General features: G+C 49.9%; 1 protein-coding gene across 1 annotated transcript in view; it reads right to left on the bottom strand.

Moving 5' to 3' along the window:
* CASP9 (caspase 9) overlaps positions 1 to 17,819 on the bottom strand; it is a 31,114-nt gene continuing 13,295 nt past the window's right edge. Inside the window, exons 4-10 of the mRNA XM_024749993.1 lie at positions 15,861 to 15,895; positions 14,780 to 14,956; positions 14,268 to 14,357; positions 12,944 to 13,091; positions 4,485 to 4,664; positions 3,761 to 3,870; positions 1 to 2,257 (exon numbers count right to left, since the gene is read on the bottom strand). Of these exons, the coding sequence (XP_024605761.1) occupies positions 2,168 to 2,257; positions 3,761 to 3,870; positions 4,485 to 4,664; positions 12,944 to 13,091; positions 14,268 to 14,357; positions 14,780 to 14,956; positions 15,861 to 15,895 (830 nt within the window). The 3' untranslated portion in view covers positions 1 to 2,167. The remainder of the gene's footprint in view (positions 2,258 to 3,760; positions 3,871 to 4,484; positions 4,665 to 12,943; positions 13,092 to 14,267; positions 14,358 to 14,779; positions 14,957 to 15,860; positions 15,896 to 17,819) is intronic.

Below are 17,819 nucleotides of genomic sequence, written 5' to 3'. Positions count from 1 at the left end.
TTTAGCATTCACCAGCTGTGCTTTTATTTTTAGTTTAGGAGGTAATACACACTCTCGGCAAAAAGACTAAAAGCATAGCAAGTGTATTAAAAGTATATCAAGGAAAAAAGCAGACATCCCCCTTGTATGACATCTGCAGTTCTACCCCCCCAGAGATAATCATAGCCAATGGCTTGGTGTGTGGTCTTCTGGATTTATTTCGGTGCATCTATAAAATATCTATGTACATACATATAAACATACTGTCTTCTAACCAAAAATAGGATTTGACTCTCCATTACTGCTCTGCAGCTTCGTCGTTTCACTTAACACCATATCATATTATACATGTGAGCCCGTATATCTATGTCATTCTTTTGAACAGCTAAATAAAATTCCATAGTATGAATATAATGAATGACGCTTTCATCTGTTTCCTATTTTCCACTCTCACATGGCTGCAGTGAACATCCTTGGATGTATATCCTTGCACACTGATGAGAGCATCTATGCTACAGAGATCCAGCAGCGTCACTGGATCACGGAGTCGGCATGTTAGGATGTTCAGTAGATGCCAAACCGCCTCTGAAAACGGGTTACAGCCCCACTCCCAGCACGTGATGGTGCCTTGACAACAGCAGGGATTGTTACCAATTTAGGGGCTCTCAAACCTTTTGAGAAACAAACGAAATCTACAAACATGCCCGTCCGTACGTTCGGCGTATAATTTTTTAAGAGTTCCCAGGCCCCCCGCCCTGAAGTCCAAACTGAACTCCAGGCTAAGACTCCTTTTTACAGGAAGCCCCAACAGGTCAGTGTAAAGCTGTGATGACATCTTTTCTCTGGAGCATCATTAGAGCCCCTAGGGAGAGCTGCTTCAACGCGGGCCGCCTGATTCACACGGGCAGCGCGGAGCCGGGAGGGAGAAAGCTGGGAACCTGAAAGCAAGGCTCTGCTCTGCTGGGTTAACCGGATTATTTTCTTGTGTGTGTCCTGCAGGTGATTGAAAATAACTAACCACCAGAAGTCCCCGGGACTGTTTCGGACTTGGAAAGGTCACAGGAGGAAAATAATAATAAAGTGACAACTACATAAATCACATCTTGGTGAGAGTCTTATTAGCAAATCGTCCTCATATCTAGGGCCCTGAAAGCAAGAAACAGGCTGGGGTCGAGGCAGCTTAAAGGCCTTGGCGGCGGGGGTAAGGGTGTGGGTCCTGCAGCCAGGAAGGCACCTGGAGGGACGGGATGGACTCAAGAAGACCTGGGCCTGGCCAGGTCTCTCCACTGGTTAATTGTGTTCCCTGGACAGGTGACTTAACCTCCCTGAACACACGGCTCCCACCCCAGTCACCTTCCTGTGATGGGGTAGGGGGGAAAGTCAAAAGAAATAAGAGCTGGGGAAATGTTTCCCAAAAATCCGAAGTCCCCTTTATATAAGGAAGAATAAAGAGTTAGAGCAAACTGAGGGGGGGCAATAGGTGAAAGAGAGTCCATATTCACCTAAGGTTTTGTTTTGTTTTGTTTTTAAGAACACTGCAGTATAGACAAAACTTGATAATTTTTGAAACTTCATTTAAGATTCACAGATTCTAACTCTTCAGACTCTAGCAGCCCCAAACTGCTGACCTAAAAGAGATGCTGGTCTGTTTGTCACCAAAATGTCCTGTAGCTCAGTGGTTCTCCAGCGGGGGCCCACCAGGAAGATTTGGCAACGTCTGAAGACAGTTTTCGTTGTCACGACTCGGGGAAGGGGTGCTGCTCGCATCTAGTGGGGAGAGGCCAGGGATGCTGCTAAACATCCCACAGTGCACAGGATGGCCCCACAACTAAGGATTCTCTGGCCCCAAATGTCAGCTGTGCTGAGGTTGAGAAGCCCTGATGTGGAGAAAACACAGAGGTCACAGGCCACAGCCACTAAGCAGGAACGGGCCACTGGCGAAGAGCCCTGTGGTGTCCACGGCATTCTGCTCTCCTTCCTCCATCGCCGGTCATTCGGCTCCAGTTTGAAAGCTGCTAGGAGCCTGTCTGCAGCCCGGGGGGGGAAAGAGCAGACCTCTACAGGCTACAGAATCTTTCAATGGGTGTCAGCCACAGTTGTAGGAAAGTCCAGGCCTCAGCCGTCACCAGGGCTGGAGCAGGAAGGTTTGGGGGTGAAAGGTAAGGCAGGGTGAGAGACCCCAGCCTCATTACGTTTTAAAGAAAAGTTTTTTCCGGAGGAAATTAAAACAGCCAGGAATCTGTTTGTAAACTCCTTTCACTGAAACAGCATTAGCAACCTGTGAAAACACGACCACAGGGAGGCCTATGAGTTCTCTTGACTGAAGTAAGAATTCCAAAGAAGGGCTGGGGGAGCGTCCACCAAGTCAGAATTTTATTTTATTTATTTTTATTTATTTATTTGGCTGCGCAGGTCTTAATTGTGGAATGCGGGATGTAGGTCTCTGACCAGTGATCGAACCCGGGCCCACTGCATTGGGAGCACGGAGTCTTAACCATTGGACCACCAGGGAGGTCCCCACCAAGTCAGAACTTTAAAAACAACTCTAGGGACCTCCCTGGTGGAGCAGTGGTTAAGAATCCACCTGCCAATGCAGAGGACACTAGTTCGATCCCTCGTCCAGGAAGATCCCACATGCCGCGGAGCAACTAAGCCCGTGTACCACAACTACTGAGCCTGAGTGCCACAACTACTGAAGCCCATGCACCTAGAGCCCATGCTCCACGACAAGAGAAGCCACCGCAATGAGAAGCCCACGCACTGCAATGAAGAGTAGACCCCGCTCACCGCAACTAGAGAAAGCCCACCTGCAGCAACAAAGACCCAATGCAGCCATAAGTTAATTAATTAATTAATTAAAAAAAAAAACTCTAGCTGCAGCCTCCTTGAGTGTGTGTATGTGTGTGTGTCTGTGTGTGTGTGCACACACGCGCGCTGGGCGGGGGGGGGGATGGGGGAGGGGTTAGAGAACAAGCATCTCAACTCTAAGTTTAGAAAACTCAAAATTCAGAATTTCAAAACTCAGAAATTCACAAAGTTCAAATCAGACTGAAAGGTTTGCATGAAGGAAAGCTGAGAGAAGAGACTGGGCCCAGGAGCCGAGTGCACTGCTTAGCCCTGATGGGCCCCCAGCTGCCTCTGAGACCTGCTCATCCGTGGCCATGGCTCATGGCGCCCCCTGGAGTCGGGCTGCGTGGTGGCCCTGCACCTGCTTTTCTTCTCTCCTCTGCTCAGCAAAGCTCAGAGCCAGAGCCTCCCCAGGAGGAGGTCCCAGCCCTTATAGCTCCTTCTCACGGCACAAAATACCTGAGCAGAGCAGGAGGGGCCCATGCGTGCTCTGAGTAACTGCTCTGAGTGGGGCCCTATCCGGCTGTCATTCCCTGTTTTCACTGCGGCCTTCCAGAAGGGGAGACACTAAAAGGATTCATGATTCTCGAGGGTCAAGAGTAGAAGGCCGTGCAGTGGGGAAAGGGTGCAGGCCCCGCGACCTGCCTTCATGGCCACGCTCAGGCACTGGGCCATCCCACCCTGGCGCTGAGGACTGGCCCCATCAGTGGGCGCACTGAGGTGTCAGCCTGGGACCTCAGAGGCTGGGGAAAGCAGTCTTTTGCATAACGGGCAAATGTCACTGAAGGCAGTAATTTCCCGCATTAGAAGAAGCAAAAGCATCAACTCTCGGGGCAAGCCCAGTGCAGAAGAAACCTCTGGCTTGGGCTTGGGGCCCTGCTCAGCCCCACCACCTGCCCTGGGGAGGACACACTGGCCCTCCCACCAGCCTCACCCTGAGCAAGAGTGTCTGAAGGTCCTCGCAGTGAGCCCACTGCTCAAAAATGCTGTCCAGGGTCTCGATGTACCAGGAGCCACTCTTGGTATCCCTCCAGGAGACAAAACCTGCCGAAGGAGAAAGGCTGAACTTCATTGGGAGGCTGCCCCTCCCCACGTATGCAGATGGGCTCACCTCCACACTTTGACTCATGTACACAGCCAGCAGCAGCCCACATCTCTGTGCTCTGTCCCATCGTGATCTTATTTCATCCTCACCACTACCCTGTGACTTTGGTCACGGTTCCCATTTTCCTGACAAGGCAACCAAGGCTCGGAGAAGTCAAGTGACTCTCCCGAGGGATAAGAAAGGAAAGAAACTAACACTTGTCACACCTGCTATGTTCCAGGCACTGTGCTCAGTGGGGGAGCAGCCACCTTGTTAAAAAGGTACAATGAATATACCCATTTTAAAGATGAGAAGACTGAGGCAGGGCCAGGATGAGGGTGAAGCCAGTGAGGCACACCAACGCAAGAATGCATGCTTCCTTACATTTTGCATTCTAGGAACCTTGACTGCCTCACCCTGAGCTGAGGCTCAGAGAGGTGAAGTAACTTACTCAGGGTCTCGAGAGGCAGAACGAAGTCTCACACGCAGGTCTTTTCTTCACAACACAGCTGCTTCTAGGGCAGATGGGGGGACCTGCTGGCTGGAAGGACAAGCTCTCACACGATCCACTCACCTGGGAAGGTGGAGTAGGACACCAAGATGTCGCTAGGTGTGGGCAAACTAGACACGGCATCCGGCTGGTCGACGGTGACTGGGCCTTCCTGGAACGGGGTAGCATCTGGCTCAGGGTCGCTGTCAGGGGTCCTGTCTTCAGGGGAAGTGGAGGCCACCTCAAACCCCTGGTCTTTCTGCTCTGCAGGAAACAGAAACAGACAACACTTGCCAGTGAAAACACCCAGACCAGAGCTCCCACGTCTTGGTGCCACCAGCCTGAGAGGCCTGGTTTCCTCTCGAGCCAGGGGCCTAGTGCTGGACAAACATGGGCAGGAAACCAAAACAGGAGCTTTACTTTTACTATAACAAGAGTTTTCCACATTCATTAAGTAAAGCTAGAAGTGAGGGCAAGAATGCAGAAATGTTTAAAACGGCTATAAAAATAAGTTACAAGGTATACACCCAAAAGAATGGGAACCAGGTGCTCAAGCAAGAACTTGTGCAGCAACGTTCATTACATTATTCACAACAGGCAAAAGCTAGAAACCACTCACGTGTCCAAAGACAGGTGAATGGATAAACAAAATGTCGTATAAACATCCAATGGAATATTGTTCAGGCTTAGAAAGGAATGAAGTAATGATACAGAAAACAATGTGGATGGGCCTTGAAAACATGCTAAGTGAAAGAAGCCAGACACCAAAGGCCACAGAATATGATCCCATTTATATGAAATATCCAGAAGAGGTGAATCCAGAGAGGAGAAAGCAGATTGGTTGCCAGGGGCTGGGAATGGAGTGACTGCTAACGGGTAAGGAGTTTCTTTTGGGGAAAGATGAAATGTTCTAGAATTAGATGGTGATGATGGTCACACACATTGTGAATGTACTTAACGTCACCGAATTGTACAATTTAAAATAGTTAAAAATGCTAAATTTTATGTCATTAAAAAGTCACACTGGGGGCTTCCCTGGTGGCGCAGTGGTTGAGAGTCCGCCTGCCGATGCAGGGGACACGGGTTCGCGCCCCGGGTCCAGGAAGATCCCACATGCCGTGGAGCGGCTGGGCCCGTGAGCCATGGCCGCTGAGCCTGCGCGTCCGGAGCCCGTGCTCTGCGATGGGAGAGGCCACAACAGTGAGAGGCCGTACCGCAAAAAAAAAAAAAAAAGTCACACTGGGACTTCCCTAGTGGTGCAGTGGTTGGGAATCCGCCTACCAATGCAGGGGACATGGGTTCAATCCCTGGTCCGCGAAGATCCCACATGCTGTGGAGCAACTGAGCCCATGCGCCACAACTACTGAGCCCACGGGCCACAACTACTGAAGCCCATGCGCCTAGAGCCTGTGCTCTGCAACAAGAGAAGCCACCACAATGAGAAGACCGCGCACCGCAACGAATAGTAGCCCCCGCTCGCCACAACTAGAGAAAGCCCGCGCGCAGCAACAAAGACCCAACGCAGCCATAAATAAATTAATTAATTAAAACAGCATATAGATTAAAAGAAAAAAGTCACGTTATACAGCCTTATAAAGGAAGGAAATTCTGACACATTACAACATGGATGAACCCCGAGGACATTATGCTGAGTGAAATAAGCCGGTCACAGAAAGACAAATACTGCATGATTCTGCTTACATGAGGTGCCTCGAGTAACCCAATTCATAGAAACAGAAAACAGAATACTGGTTACTAGGGGCTGGAGGAACGGGGAATGGGGATTAGTGCTTAATGGGTACAGAGTTTCAGTTTGTTTTGTTTTGTTTTGTTTTTGCGGTACGCGGGGCTCTCACTGTTATGGCCTCTCCCATTGCGGAGCACAGGCTCCGGACGCGCAGGCTCAGCGGCCATGGCTCACGGGCCCAGCCACTCCACGGCATGTGGGATCTTCCCGGACCGGGGACGAACCCGTGTCCCCTGCATTGGCAGGCGGACTCTCAACCACTGCGCCACCAGGGAAGCCCCAGGGTTTCAGTTTTGCAAAACGAAAAGAGTTTTGGACATGGATGGTGGTGATGGCTGCACAACAAGGTGAGTGTACTTAATGCCACTCCAGAGCTATACACTTAAAACTGCTTACCACGGGAAATGTTATGTGTATTTTATCACAAGGTTTTTAAATTAGAAAAAATTACCCCCCAAAAGGTCACAGAATAGTATATAACGTATGACCTGTTTGGCATAGATATGATGGATAAATGGACAGGAGAGAAAGAGAAAAGTCTGGAAGGAAACACCAATTGTTAACAGTGGCTCTTCTGAAGAACAAGAATGGGAGTAGGGATGGGCCCGGGACTTTGACTTTTCACCTTTATACACCTCTGAGGACTTTGATTTTGTTTGTTTTTTAATGAGCATGAACTTTTCAACCACTGTGCCACCAGGGAAGCCCCAGTGGGGGCTACTCTTCGTTGCGCTGCACAGGCTTCTCACTGCGGTGGCTTCTGTTGTTGCACAACACAGGCTCTAGGCGCACGGGCTTCAGTAGTTGTGGCACACGGGCTCAGCAGTTGTGGCTTGCAGGCTGTAGGGCGCAGGCTCAGTAGTTGTGGTACACGGGCTTAGTTGCTACGCAGCATGTGGGGTCTTCCCAGACCAGGGCTCGAACCCGTGTCCCCCGCACTGGCAGGCGGATACTTAACCACTGCACCACCAGGGAATCCCAGCATGAACTACTTTTGATCTCATGAGTTTACCGACCAATTATTATGCATTTTGATCATTTTGTCCTGTTGGTTTTTTTGTAACCATATTTGTGGCTTCTTCCCCAAACACACATTAAATCTCAACATTATGATTCAAAACAAAACAAAGCCTGGCCATGTTGGCAGCAGCCAAAGACAACCATGGCTAATGGTTTGCTGCACCTCCTTCCAATCTTTTGTGTTTTGTTTTTACCTGCTTATTTGCAGGTTCAACTAATCATGCTTTATTCCCTTATCAGGGCATCGTGAGGATTTTCCTCAGGTTAAGATAAAGGCTTCTTTAAAATCATGGTTTATGACACAGATGGCAGAGACACATACACACGGACTACCCCTGGGGTACAGAGCACCAACATGGGCACTGAGGAAGACAGAAAATAAGAAGATGGGGGAATTCCCTGGTGGACCAGTGGTTAGGACTCCGCACTTCCACTGGCGAGGGCCCAGGTTCAATCCCTGGTTAGGGAATTAAGATCTTGCAAGCCAAGCAGCGCAGCCAAAAACAAAAGAAGAAGATGGGATCCTGTCTGGGGAGCTAAACACCCAAACTGAAATAACTCTGCCCTCAATTTACATTGAGACTTGGATTTTTTTTTTTTTTTAATTTAAAAAAAGGACTTCCCTGGCATTCCAGTGGTTAAGACTCCGTGCTCCCAATGCAGGGAACACGGGTTCGATCCCTGGCTGGGGAACTAAGATCCTGCATGCTGTGCGGAACGGCCAAATAGATAAAATTTTTTAAAAACAAAAGATATAAAACTGATCTCTTTTATTTTTTGGTAGGTATACAGTTGCGGCACCTGTCCACTATCTTACAGTGTCCCCTATTAAGACAACCCAGGGGAGAAAAACTGCCATTCTTGGCAATTCTGTCTTACGAGTACCAAATAAGGTGGATCTTATTAGCGATTCTACCTCACCCTATCGTGCCTCAGCGGCTGGAAAGCACAAAGCCAATCTGCGGGCCACCTCTAGCAAGCATGCAGAACCTCACGAGATGCACTTCTAGATGCCAAACTTACTCCTCTTCTTTCCTTGCATTTCTATTTCCTCCTTATTTTCTTTTTCTCTGTATTTTGTTCTACTACATCACTTGTACTTCCTTAAGTTACCTCAAACCCTTTTATGGAAACCAGAGAAGGCATTAAGTCATAGGTAATGGGATCCATGGAGATGTTTACACCCCTGACTCTGTAATTTCCTAAGGAAATAATTCAAGTGAAGCCAAAAGCCCTCAATACAAAGACATTGGTGGTCATGTGAGCCAAAAATTGGATACCACCGAAATGGCCAACACTAGGGAATGGTTTAGTGAGTGAGTGCGTATCACTACAATGCAAGATCATAAGCCATTTGAACAGTGACAGTGGAGACTGTGGAGACGTGGGGTGGTGCTTCAGGGATAAGGCTCAATGAGAAATGCAGACCGCGCCCCTCGGCCAAGATCCAAAGGTAAAAGGCAAAATGAGGCTGCCATGTCGGGCTCGTAGGATTCTGGATGTTTCTTTCTTTAAGTTGCCATATTTTCTGTCTTTTCTGTTTTAAAACCCAAACTGCCCCAGAGCAGTGGCAGGCCTGGAAAACAGAGGGTTAGGAGTCAGGGCAGGACTCGGGCCACACACAGCTCAGCCACAGAGTCACTGGGGCAGTGACGCTGCAGGACATGTCCTGGGATGAGTTCCTCCAAAGCAGAGCTCACTGCAGAGTACAAAGTGTTACTTCAGAAAGGAAGCAGCTGAAAAGAGCTTCAGCAAAGACAGGCAGAGGGCCGAGGGGCCCGGGGTTCCGCAGGGGAGGGTTTCTGGAGCAGGCGGTTATGACCCAGGCTCCCATGTGAGAAGGGAGAGCAATCCTGGTGGGAGAAACAGCACCTGTCGGACAGGTCTCTGGGCAGGAAAGCTGGAGGGTTTGTGTGGCTAGATCCACGGTGGGTAATAGCAAGGAGGGAGGGAGGTCACAGTTCACCCAGGGAAGCTGGGGTCCCATCCACAGGGGACAGAGACAGGACAAAGACGGTTCTGGAAACCCCATACTAATAACCCCAACATCTACCGATCGGACTTCCCTGGCGGTCCAGCGGTTAAGACTCCGTGCTTCCACTGCAGGGGGCACGGGTTCGATCCCTGGTCGAGGAACTAAGATCCCATTTGCCGTGCAGCGTGGCCAAAAAATAAATAAATAAATAAAACCTTAAAAAAAAAATCTATTGACCTCTCACCGCATACAATTAAAGCTCAGAAAACTCGGTAATTTGTCTGTGATCTCACACCTAATGCGCAGGGGACCAGGACTCTGCGCCTCTCAACTACCCTGCTGCTTCCCAAGCCTGCCAAGGGGGCCTCTTAGATCTGTGAAAGCTGGACTCTGGCATAGCTGTCTCAGGTCACTGCTTCCGGTTGTTTGCTTGGTGGAGATTCTCGAATCTGTCCTAGGGGAAGTCGGACAGGGGAGGGGACCTGAGAGGGGAATCTGGGGCTGCCACTGGGTCTGCCCGGGGAAGCAGGGTGCAGTGGGGGATGGAGCACTTCAGTGGGGGATGCCGTAGGAAGGGCCTAAGGAGATGGGTGGGGGCTGCCTGTGAAAATGGGATGATGGGATCTGAGAGGGGAGGATCGGGGTCAGAGGAAGAAGGGGTCAGACAGGGGATGCTGGCTGTGTCTCCATCCACGTGTCATTCTCCTACAAATCTGCTGGGAAGGCCTCGCCTATGGGTTATGCATTTAAGCCATTGCTTTCTTCTTAAGGAGCCTTATTGATTCAAAACTCCCTACAAGGAAGAATAACATCCCATAAGAATTCACAGTGGGAAGAGGAGCCGTTCCCTCAGCACATAAAATCCACAACCACTATCGTACATTATTCTTCCTTTCCAGCTTCTCAGCATGATTTCTAAAGTTCTGGAGGGGTCACCCCAAAATTTACGCCACTCAGCTCTGGCTGAGTTCATCATGCTAACACTGAAGTTTCACACCAAAGTTACTGACTTTGAGGCACGTTCTTCGGTGTTGGTGTCTGCACTACCTCTTAACGAAGGGGCGGATGACATTTAGAAGATTTTTTAATTGATTTAAATTGTAACAACAATGAATCTTAAAATAGCAACACAAGAGTCACCAAAATCCAGGGCAGACATTCAGAGACCTGTAAACAACATGACACCAGTCACCAGACACCAAACAACAGTCACTGACATTTGGGTATTTCTGTCCTCAGCTGATGGTGGCGCCACCATGTGGCAACAGCGTTAAACACAAGATCCCGCAGCAGGGAGCTAAGCAGAGACTGCCGCTCCAAAAGTGGCACCTTAATCACTGCGTTCCAGCTTTGGAATCCTGCTGTTGTCAATGAATTGTTTGGTTTTGTTTTTAATGGCAGGAGTCCACATTACTTCAAACCCTATTTTTATATGGTTCTATTTCAAATTCAAACAATTAGAATGCACATAAGATGCAAGTATACTGTGGGCTTTGTGCCAGGCTGGGGACCCAGCTGCAGGGCGGATGTGATTGGCTCTGCCCTCAGAGAGCTGACCAGGGGACGAGGCCATCTGAATGCAAGGAGAAAGTGCAAAGACAAGGAAAGAACGGGGGCTGTAGGAGCACAACAGCCGGCGTGAACCCTGACTTTCTGCAAGGAAGGAGGTGTTCAGGGAAGCCTTCCTGGAAGCGGTGACAATAAGCTGTAACCAGAAGGATGGATGATTAAGAGGTGGCCAGGAGACAAGGCAGAGGAATGGCACATAGAAAGCCTGAGGAGTAAGCCAGACCCTGGTGTCCTGGGAAGGCTGAGCAGCGCTGGGGTGGGCACAGCATGCCAGGCGGGGGAGGCGAAGAGGTCGGGCCCAGATCAAGGGCCCAGCGGCCCCACTAAGGAGTCCAAAGAGTAACACCACAAAGATCCTCCTTCGCTGCTGAGAATGGACTGTGGGGTGGGTCCTGGTCCAGAAGACCAGTTATCTTCCCCAGAAAGCTGGCATCCCAGCTCACCCTTCAGTCTGTTTTTCCTTTGATTCACAGGAGAAAGAAGGACCACGCACTTCTGAGTAAGAACATCACTTGACCACACATTCAGGATCATAAGAAGAAAGACAAGTTACAAAGGATTTCAACCCAAGAACAGCAGCCTCTCCATCTACCTGTCATCATCACTCTGAGATAACTGCGCTGGTGACAGGGGTGGGGCTTTTATGTGACACTGAGTCCTCTGGGGTCAGCAGGAGGAGGGAGGCCAGTTTTCCAGTTAGGAAAATGAACCAGGCAACGTGTTAAGTGTGTTAAGAGACAGACTAGGGTTTCCCTGGTGGTGCAGTGGTTAAGAATCCGCCTGCCAATGCAGGGGATACAGGTTCGGGCCCTGGTCCAGAAAGATCCCACGTGCCGCGGAGCAACTAAAGCCCGTGCACCACAACTACTGAGCCTGCGCTCTAGAGCCCGCGAGCCACAACTACTGAGCCCATGTGCCACAACTACTGAAGCCCGCGTGCCTAGAGCCCGTGCTCCACAACAAGAGAAGCCACCGCAATGAGAAGCCCGCGCACCGCAACGAAGAGTAGCCCCCTCTCGCTGCAACTAGAAAAAGCCCACACACAGCAACAAAGACCCAACGCAGCCAAAAATAAATAATAAATATATTTTTTTTAAAAAAAGAGCCACACTGATTAGTATGTGAGAGATAGTAACACTAAGAGCTAGGCTCTGTTACTATCCCTATTTGCCAATACTTCTAGAGATTAACTGGCCCGTGGCTGTGCAGGGAGTAGCTAACGCAGGATTTAACTCAGTGTTCTCCATCCCTCGTGGCCAAGTTATAGGCCTGGGTCATGATAGTGACTTAACACAGTTCCCGTCAAATTATAAGTTCCAGGGGACAGAGACCCTACCTCTGCATCTCTACAGCCTGGTGTATACAGCAGGTGGTCAATAAACTTACTGGATGAATCATATGACCAGAGTCTGCCCTCCTAGACAATCTCTCCCATGACTCCCCCGCCAATATGGAATAGTATGGGACAAATCACCGTGTGTAGAAGAACATGCCTCAGGTGTCCACGTTACAGGTCACTGGTGTGCACACTTGGCATGCAAGCCGACAGCTCTATGCTATAACAATACCCGCTTCTCTGGCAGATCATACCAAGGGACAAGGAAGTGATATGCCTTTCAGACATCCCTACCCCTGGAGATGCCATCATGTCCCATAATCCAGGACACACAATGTTGTTCTCTCTTCCCTCTTCTTTATTTTATAAGAAAACCAGGTAACGTTGAAGTAGGGCTCAGGTTTAAAATCAGGACATATAGCAAAACTACAAACAATCTAAATAATCCTTAAAAATCACTGAATCCCCAGAACCAAAGCCTTTGGGAATTCCAGTAGTTAATTCAGCAATGGCCTCCCTTTCTCTGCGAAAGGGGGAAGGGAGTCTGGTTGATGGAGGTCAGGGGAATGATGATAAGGAAAATGAAAGAGGTTTTCTCTCTCCTCTGCATTGCTTGTTTTTGCCAAGTCTCTGGGGTTGAAGTGGCCACAGCTGAATGATCCCCTGATGCTATGGCACTGTGAGACGGAAGACACAAACCTCTAAAGGCTGGACAGAGCTGAAGCTACTCCAGCTAGATGGAGGTGCCACATTCGGAGAGCAGTGACCATGTTTGGGACGCCCCCGGCTGCCTGGATCAACCCCTGAGACATCGAGAGGAGCAATGGAGAAGGAAAGAGGCGGTGGCTGCTTCCCCACTAGACTCACAGGGGCAGGGAGGCTGAGGACTGGCCTACCTCCGCCACAGGCCTGGATGAAGAAGAGCTTGGGCTTCCCTCCCAAGCTGGGGCAGCCAGTTCCATTGAAGATGTTCACAATTCTCTCGACAGACACGGGATATCCATCCATGCCATAAACAGCGCCCGGGAACTGGAGGTGGCTAGCCTAGAAAACCATGAATCCTGGTGACAAACCCAAGAAGTCAGGGTAGGAATCCAACAGCCTGTTCAGAGGCTTTGTGGGGGCCAAGCATTTAGAAGGTCGCACCCAGGGGCACAAGGCTGAGTTACAGCAGGTCGGTTCCGGGCAGCCCCTTGTCCACCTCTACTGCAGGGGTCTGAAACTCACATGCCTATAAGCACCAGATAGCCTAACTCGAGGACACTGGGCAGCTCCCTCCAGATCGGCTGCTCTCAAAGTGTGGTCCCTGAAGCAGCAGCATCAACATCACCTGGGAACTTGTAAGACATACAAATTCCTGGGCCCCACCCAGACTTCCTAAATCAGAATCCCTTGTAGTGGGACCAGCAGTCTGGTCCTTCAGGCACCTCTCTTGCAGTGAAACATTAAGAACTGCTATTCTAGACTAATTCATCTCAAACTTTATGTGCACAGGGATCTCGTTAAGGTGCAGGCTCTGAATGAGGGTCCGCATTCTCGAGAGCTGCCAGGTGATGCCCAGGCTGCCGGTCTAGGAACCACACTGTGAATGAAAGAACCAAACGGGCAGCCCCTGCCCTGCCAAAGGCCAGAGCTTTGCTCCATGAGGATGCTGGCCTGATAAGGTCAGACCTTTGGGGCTTTTCAAGAGAAGCTGGAAATCCTGATATTTGTGCTAAAGTTGCCAGTTTTGAAAACACTGTGCAACCCATAGGGGTTGTTACCTCTGTTCTGTCCAACCCCTCAACTCAAAAGATGGGGAAACTGAGGCCCAGGAAGGGGGAGGGGCGTGGCCACAATGACCCAGCACATTAGTGGCCAAGCCCAGAGTGGGTCCCAGTGTCCCGACTCCCAGCCAGCAGCAAACGGCCCGGAACAACACCAAGCAGGACCGAGGCAGGAACTGGGAGCTCTTATGAGCTGAGCCCAGCTCTGAACAAAATTCAGCTTGTCTTTTCCTGCCTCTCCCAGACAGCTTCTCCAAGGGACACCGTGCCACCCAGGAGGAGCATCAACCCCTCAGAGGGCAAATGGCTCCCGAGAAAACAACAAGAGGTGGACGGGGCCCCGCGGCTCTTCCTACAGGGCCAGGGTGTCTTGGACACAGGAAAGGATGGGGCTCTGCACAGCCTCTCAGGGCAGCCTTCCCAGGCACCTGCCCAAGGAGGTGAAGCCGCCTACCTGACAGCCATGAGAGAGGATGACCACCACGCAGCAGTCCAGAGCACTGTGGTCCCGCCGTGCCAGCTCCACCAAAGCCTGGACCATTTGCTACAAGAGAGGGCTGAAGGTGAGCCAGACCGCTGACGGATCAGGTCCTTGTCCCGGGCCGGCCCCCTGCTCCCAGGGCCAATAGTGAAGTAATGACAGTCACAGCAATCACAATAGCCACCATCCTTGGGGAAGGGATGCTGGGCTAGGCACTCTTTATTTACTCCTACAATGACCCTAGGAGGTGAGCATGGTTCTCGCTGTCTCGACAAAGAAGCTAAGAGTCACACAGGTAGTGGGAGAGCCAGTCCTCAACCCGGGTCTCTGAGTCTGAAGCTTGCACTGGTAACCACTGAACCATACTGCCTCTCACGGTCCTACAGACCGAAGGGGCTCGTGTTGGGGAGTCATTTGTTCCCAGGGCCCCTCGCAGGACACTACCCCGCCCGCCCCCCATCTCTCTCTGTGCACAGGGACCGTACCTTGGCAGCCAGGTTACACTTCACATCCACCATGAAATGCAGCAAGTGGAAGCGTTGCTGCATCCTCTCACAGTCAAGACTGGAGCCCGTGCGGGTCCTGAGCCCCGACTCGTGGCAGAAGTTCACATTGTTGATAATGAGGCAGTGTCCACAGGGGTCTGCGTTCAGGACGTATGCCTGCCCAAGCACGGGGACCAACGTAAACCGGGGTCTCGTTGCACTCCTCGGGAGAGAAGGCGACCCCCTGTGTTTCACTCAGAGATGGGACCGAGCATGCAGTCTGCCTCCCTCTGAAGGAGGGGTCTGGGATCTACACCCAGCATTCCAGACCGCGAGGAAGAGTAGGGTGCGTACTAGCTGTGTGACAGATGAACAGCTAAACTTGGGACCGAAGACTAGCTCCCATCGCAGTATTCAGGGATAGGAGCTGCTAGCTTAGAAATCCAACTCCCCTAGACATTCATCCCAAAAGGACCTAGAGGTTGCCCAGTCCAGGGAAGCACCTGAGAATCGTGTGGTCAGATCTGCCAGCAGACTCTCGCCCGGGCCACCCTCGGAGAGTCTGAGGCCACTTCCTCCAGAGGTTCAACGTTTCCCTAGTAATTCTCTCTCACAGCAGCCTGTTCTTTTTGTTTATGGTACTTAACAGTATTTATACTTATATATTTCTTTGTGTGACTAGCCTCTGCTAGGCTGATGGCTCCATGAGGGCTAGAAACTCGAGGGGTCTGTTCCCAGGAGTCCTAGCACGAAGCCCAGGGCTGACACACAGGAGTCACACGATAAATGCTGTGACTAAGACAGAGACTGACTTGGTCTGGGGTGGCTGCTGCAGCCGATTCTGGTGCCCACCCTCGTTAGATCTAAACTTCACAGACGAGGAAAGAGCAGAGTTAGACTATCTGCCGCAGGAAGAGCTGTACCAGGGCCAGGGTTCTGTAGAAGGCCTGGGACTGGGACCCTCTCTCCAGCTGAGCTGAGTTCCCTGGGCTCCTGACACAGCTGCAGAAAGGATCTGGGAAGTGGAGAGCAGAAGAACCCAAAGCCAACACAACTGGCCCCAAATCGCATGAAGACTCACCAAGTCGGCATTTCCCTTGGCTCTGTCCTGAGCACCTGGAGAGAGAGAAAGAAGGAAAATTTGAATGTCGGGGTCCAACAGGGGAAGGGCAAGGGACACTGTGAGGACAGCTCCCACAGAAACACAGAGAAGCAGGAACTCAGGAACCCTCAGGAACTGCTGGTGAGAGCCAAGTGGCACAGCCACCTTGGGGAACTGCTTAGAAGTTTCCAATAAAGTTAAACACACACCTACTCTCTGACCAGCAACTCCACTCCCAGGTATATACCCAAGAGAAATGAGCACAATGGGCACAAAAAGACTTGCCCGTGAATGATCACCGAAGACTTATTCATAATCCCCAAACTAGAAACAACCCAAACGTCCATCAACAAGTTGATGGGGGGACTTCCCTGGTGGTCCAGTGGGTAAGACTACATACTACCAATGCAGGGGGCCCGGGTTCAATCCCTGTTCGGGGAAGTAGATACTGCATGCATGCCACAACTAAGAAGTCCACATGCCGCAACTAAGAAGCCTGTGTGCCACAACTAAAGATCCTGCATGCTGCAACGAAGATCCTGTGTGCCACAACTAAGACCCGGCACAGCCAAAATTAATTAATTAATTAATTAATTAATTTAAAATGCTAGGTAAGTACTAGGGACGTAATGTACAACATGATAAAGATGATTAATGCTGCTGTATGTCACAAATAAAAGTTGTTAAAAGACTAAAAAATAAAAAAAACAAATTGATGGATAAGCAAACTGTGATACAGCCATACAAAGGGATACCACAGAGCCTAAAAAGGAATGAGTTACATGCCAACACCATGGATAACCGCAAAAACCCAGGCCAAGTAAAAAAAAGCCAGCAGAGTATATATGGTGTGATTCCATTTATGTGAAATTCTAGAACAGAAAGACATAAGGAAGCTCCAGGTCTGCTCCCTCTCTGTGGAATCCATGGAGCCCAGCACACAGTAGGTCCTCAGGAAATAGCTGAAGAATGAATAAATAAGTAAAGATGGTCATTTTTCCTTCAGTATCAAAAGAGTTTTCATTTCAACTAGCAAGAAGTCAACTGGCCACCAGCCTACAAGATTACAGGACTTTTTCTTTTTTAAACAAATAGAACACATTGACCATCTCCAAGTCACACTGGAGACTATTCTCATGATCCAACTATGGTGCCATTCATTGCTCAGACTGGGCCTGGACCTCGTTGGGAACTATTCTTTTGCCAGTTTAAAAGTCATGCCAGGGGCTTCCCTGGTGGCGCAGTGGTTGAGAGTCCGCCTGCCGATGCAGGGGACACGGGTTCGTGCCCCGGTCCGGAAAGGTCCCACATGCCGCGGAGCGGCTGGGCCAGTGAGCCATGGCCACTGAGCCTGCGCGTCCGGAGCCTGTGCTCCACAACGGGAGAGGCCACAACAGTGAGAGGTCCGCGTACCACAAAAAATAATAATAATAATAAAAAAATAGAAGTCATGCCAGAAAGGCATTTACATTCCATCTTTTAAATTGGAAATGGTTTTACCTAGCCTGAAGACTGCTATTAGGCCACAGACTTAAATCTTTAACAACTGCTCATTTCCAAAATTCCACTGCACCCCAAAAATATACCATTATCTACAACTGAAAAATGTATTCATTTCCTGAATTAGCAGTAATGATCCCTAAAGTGAGAGAGTAACATCATCAAAATGGCAGACTAAGAGTTTTCTACCGCCTTCCTCCTCCCAAAGAACACCAATTTTCACAATCACCCATGGACAAGAGTGCCTTTGTGGAAGTCCAGGAGTCCAGCAGAGAAGTTCCAGTACACGATTGGTGCAAAAATCCAATTATATAGGACACATTGAAGAGTAAAGACTGGAGGAGGTTACACCTTCTTCAAATGCAAAGACAGCGACATAAGACTTTGAAGAACATGAAAAATCAAGGAAACAAGATTCCACCAAAAGAATACAAAGTT

Source organism: Neophocaena asiaeorientalis, unplaced genomic scaffold (assembly GCF_003031525.2).
Source record: "Neophocaena asiaeorientalis asiaeorientalis breed wild unplaced genomic scaffold, Neophocaena_asiaeorientalis_V1.1 scaffold275, whole genome shotgun sequence".
Taxonomy (NCBI): Eukaryota; Metazoa; Chordata; class Mammalia; order Artiodactyla; family Phocoenidae; genus Neophocaena; species Neophocaena asiaeorientalis.
This window is presented reverse-complemented; position numbering and strand designations above follow the sequence as displayed.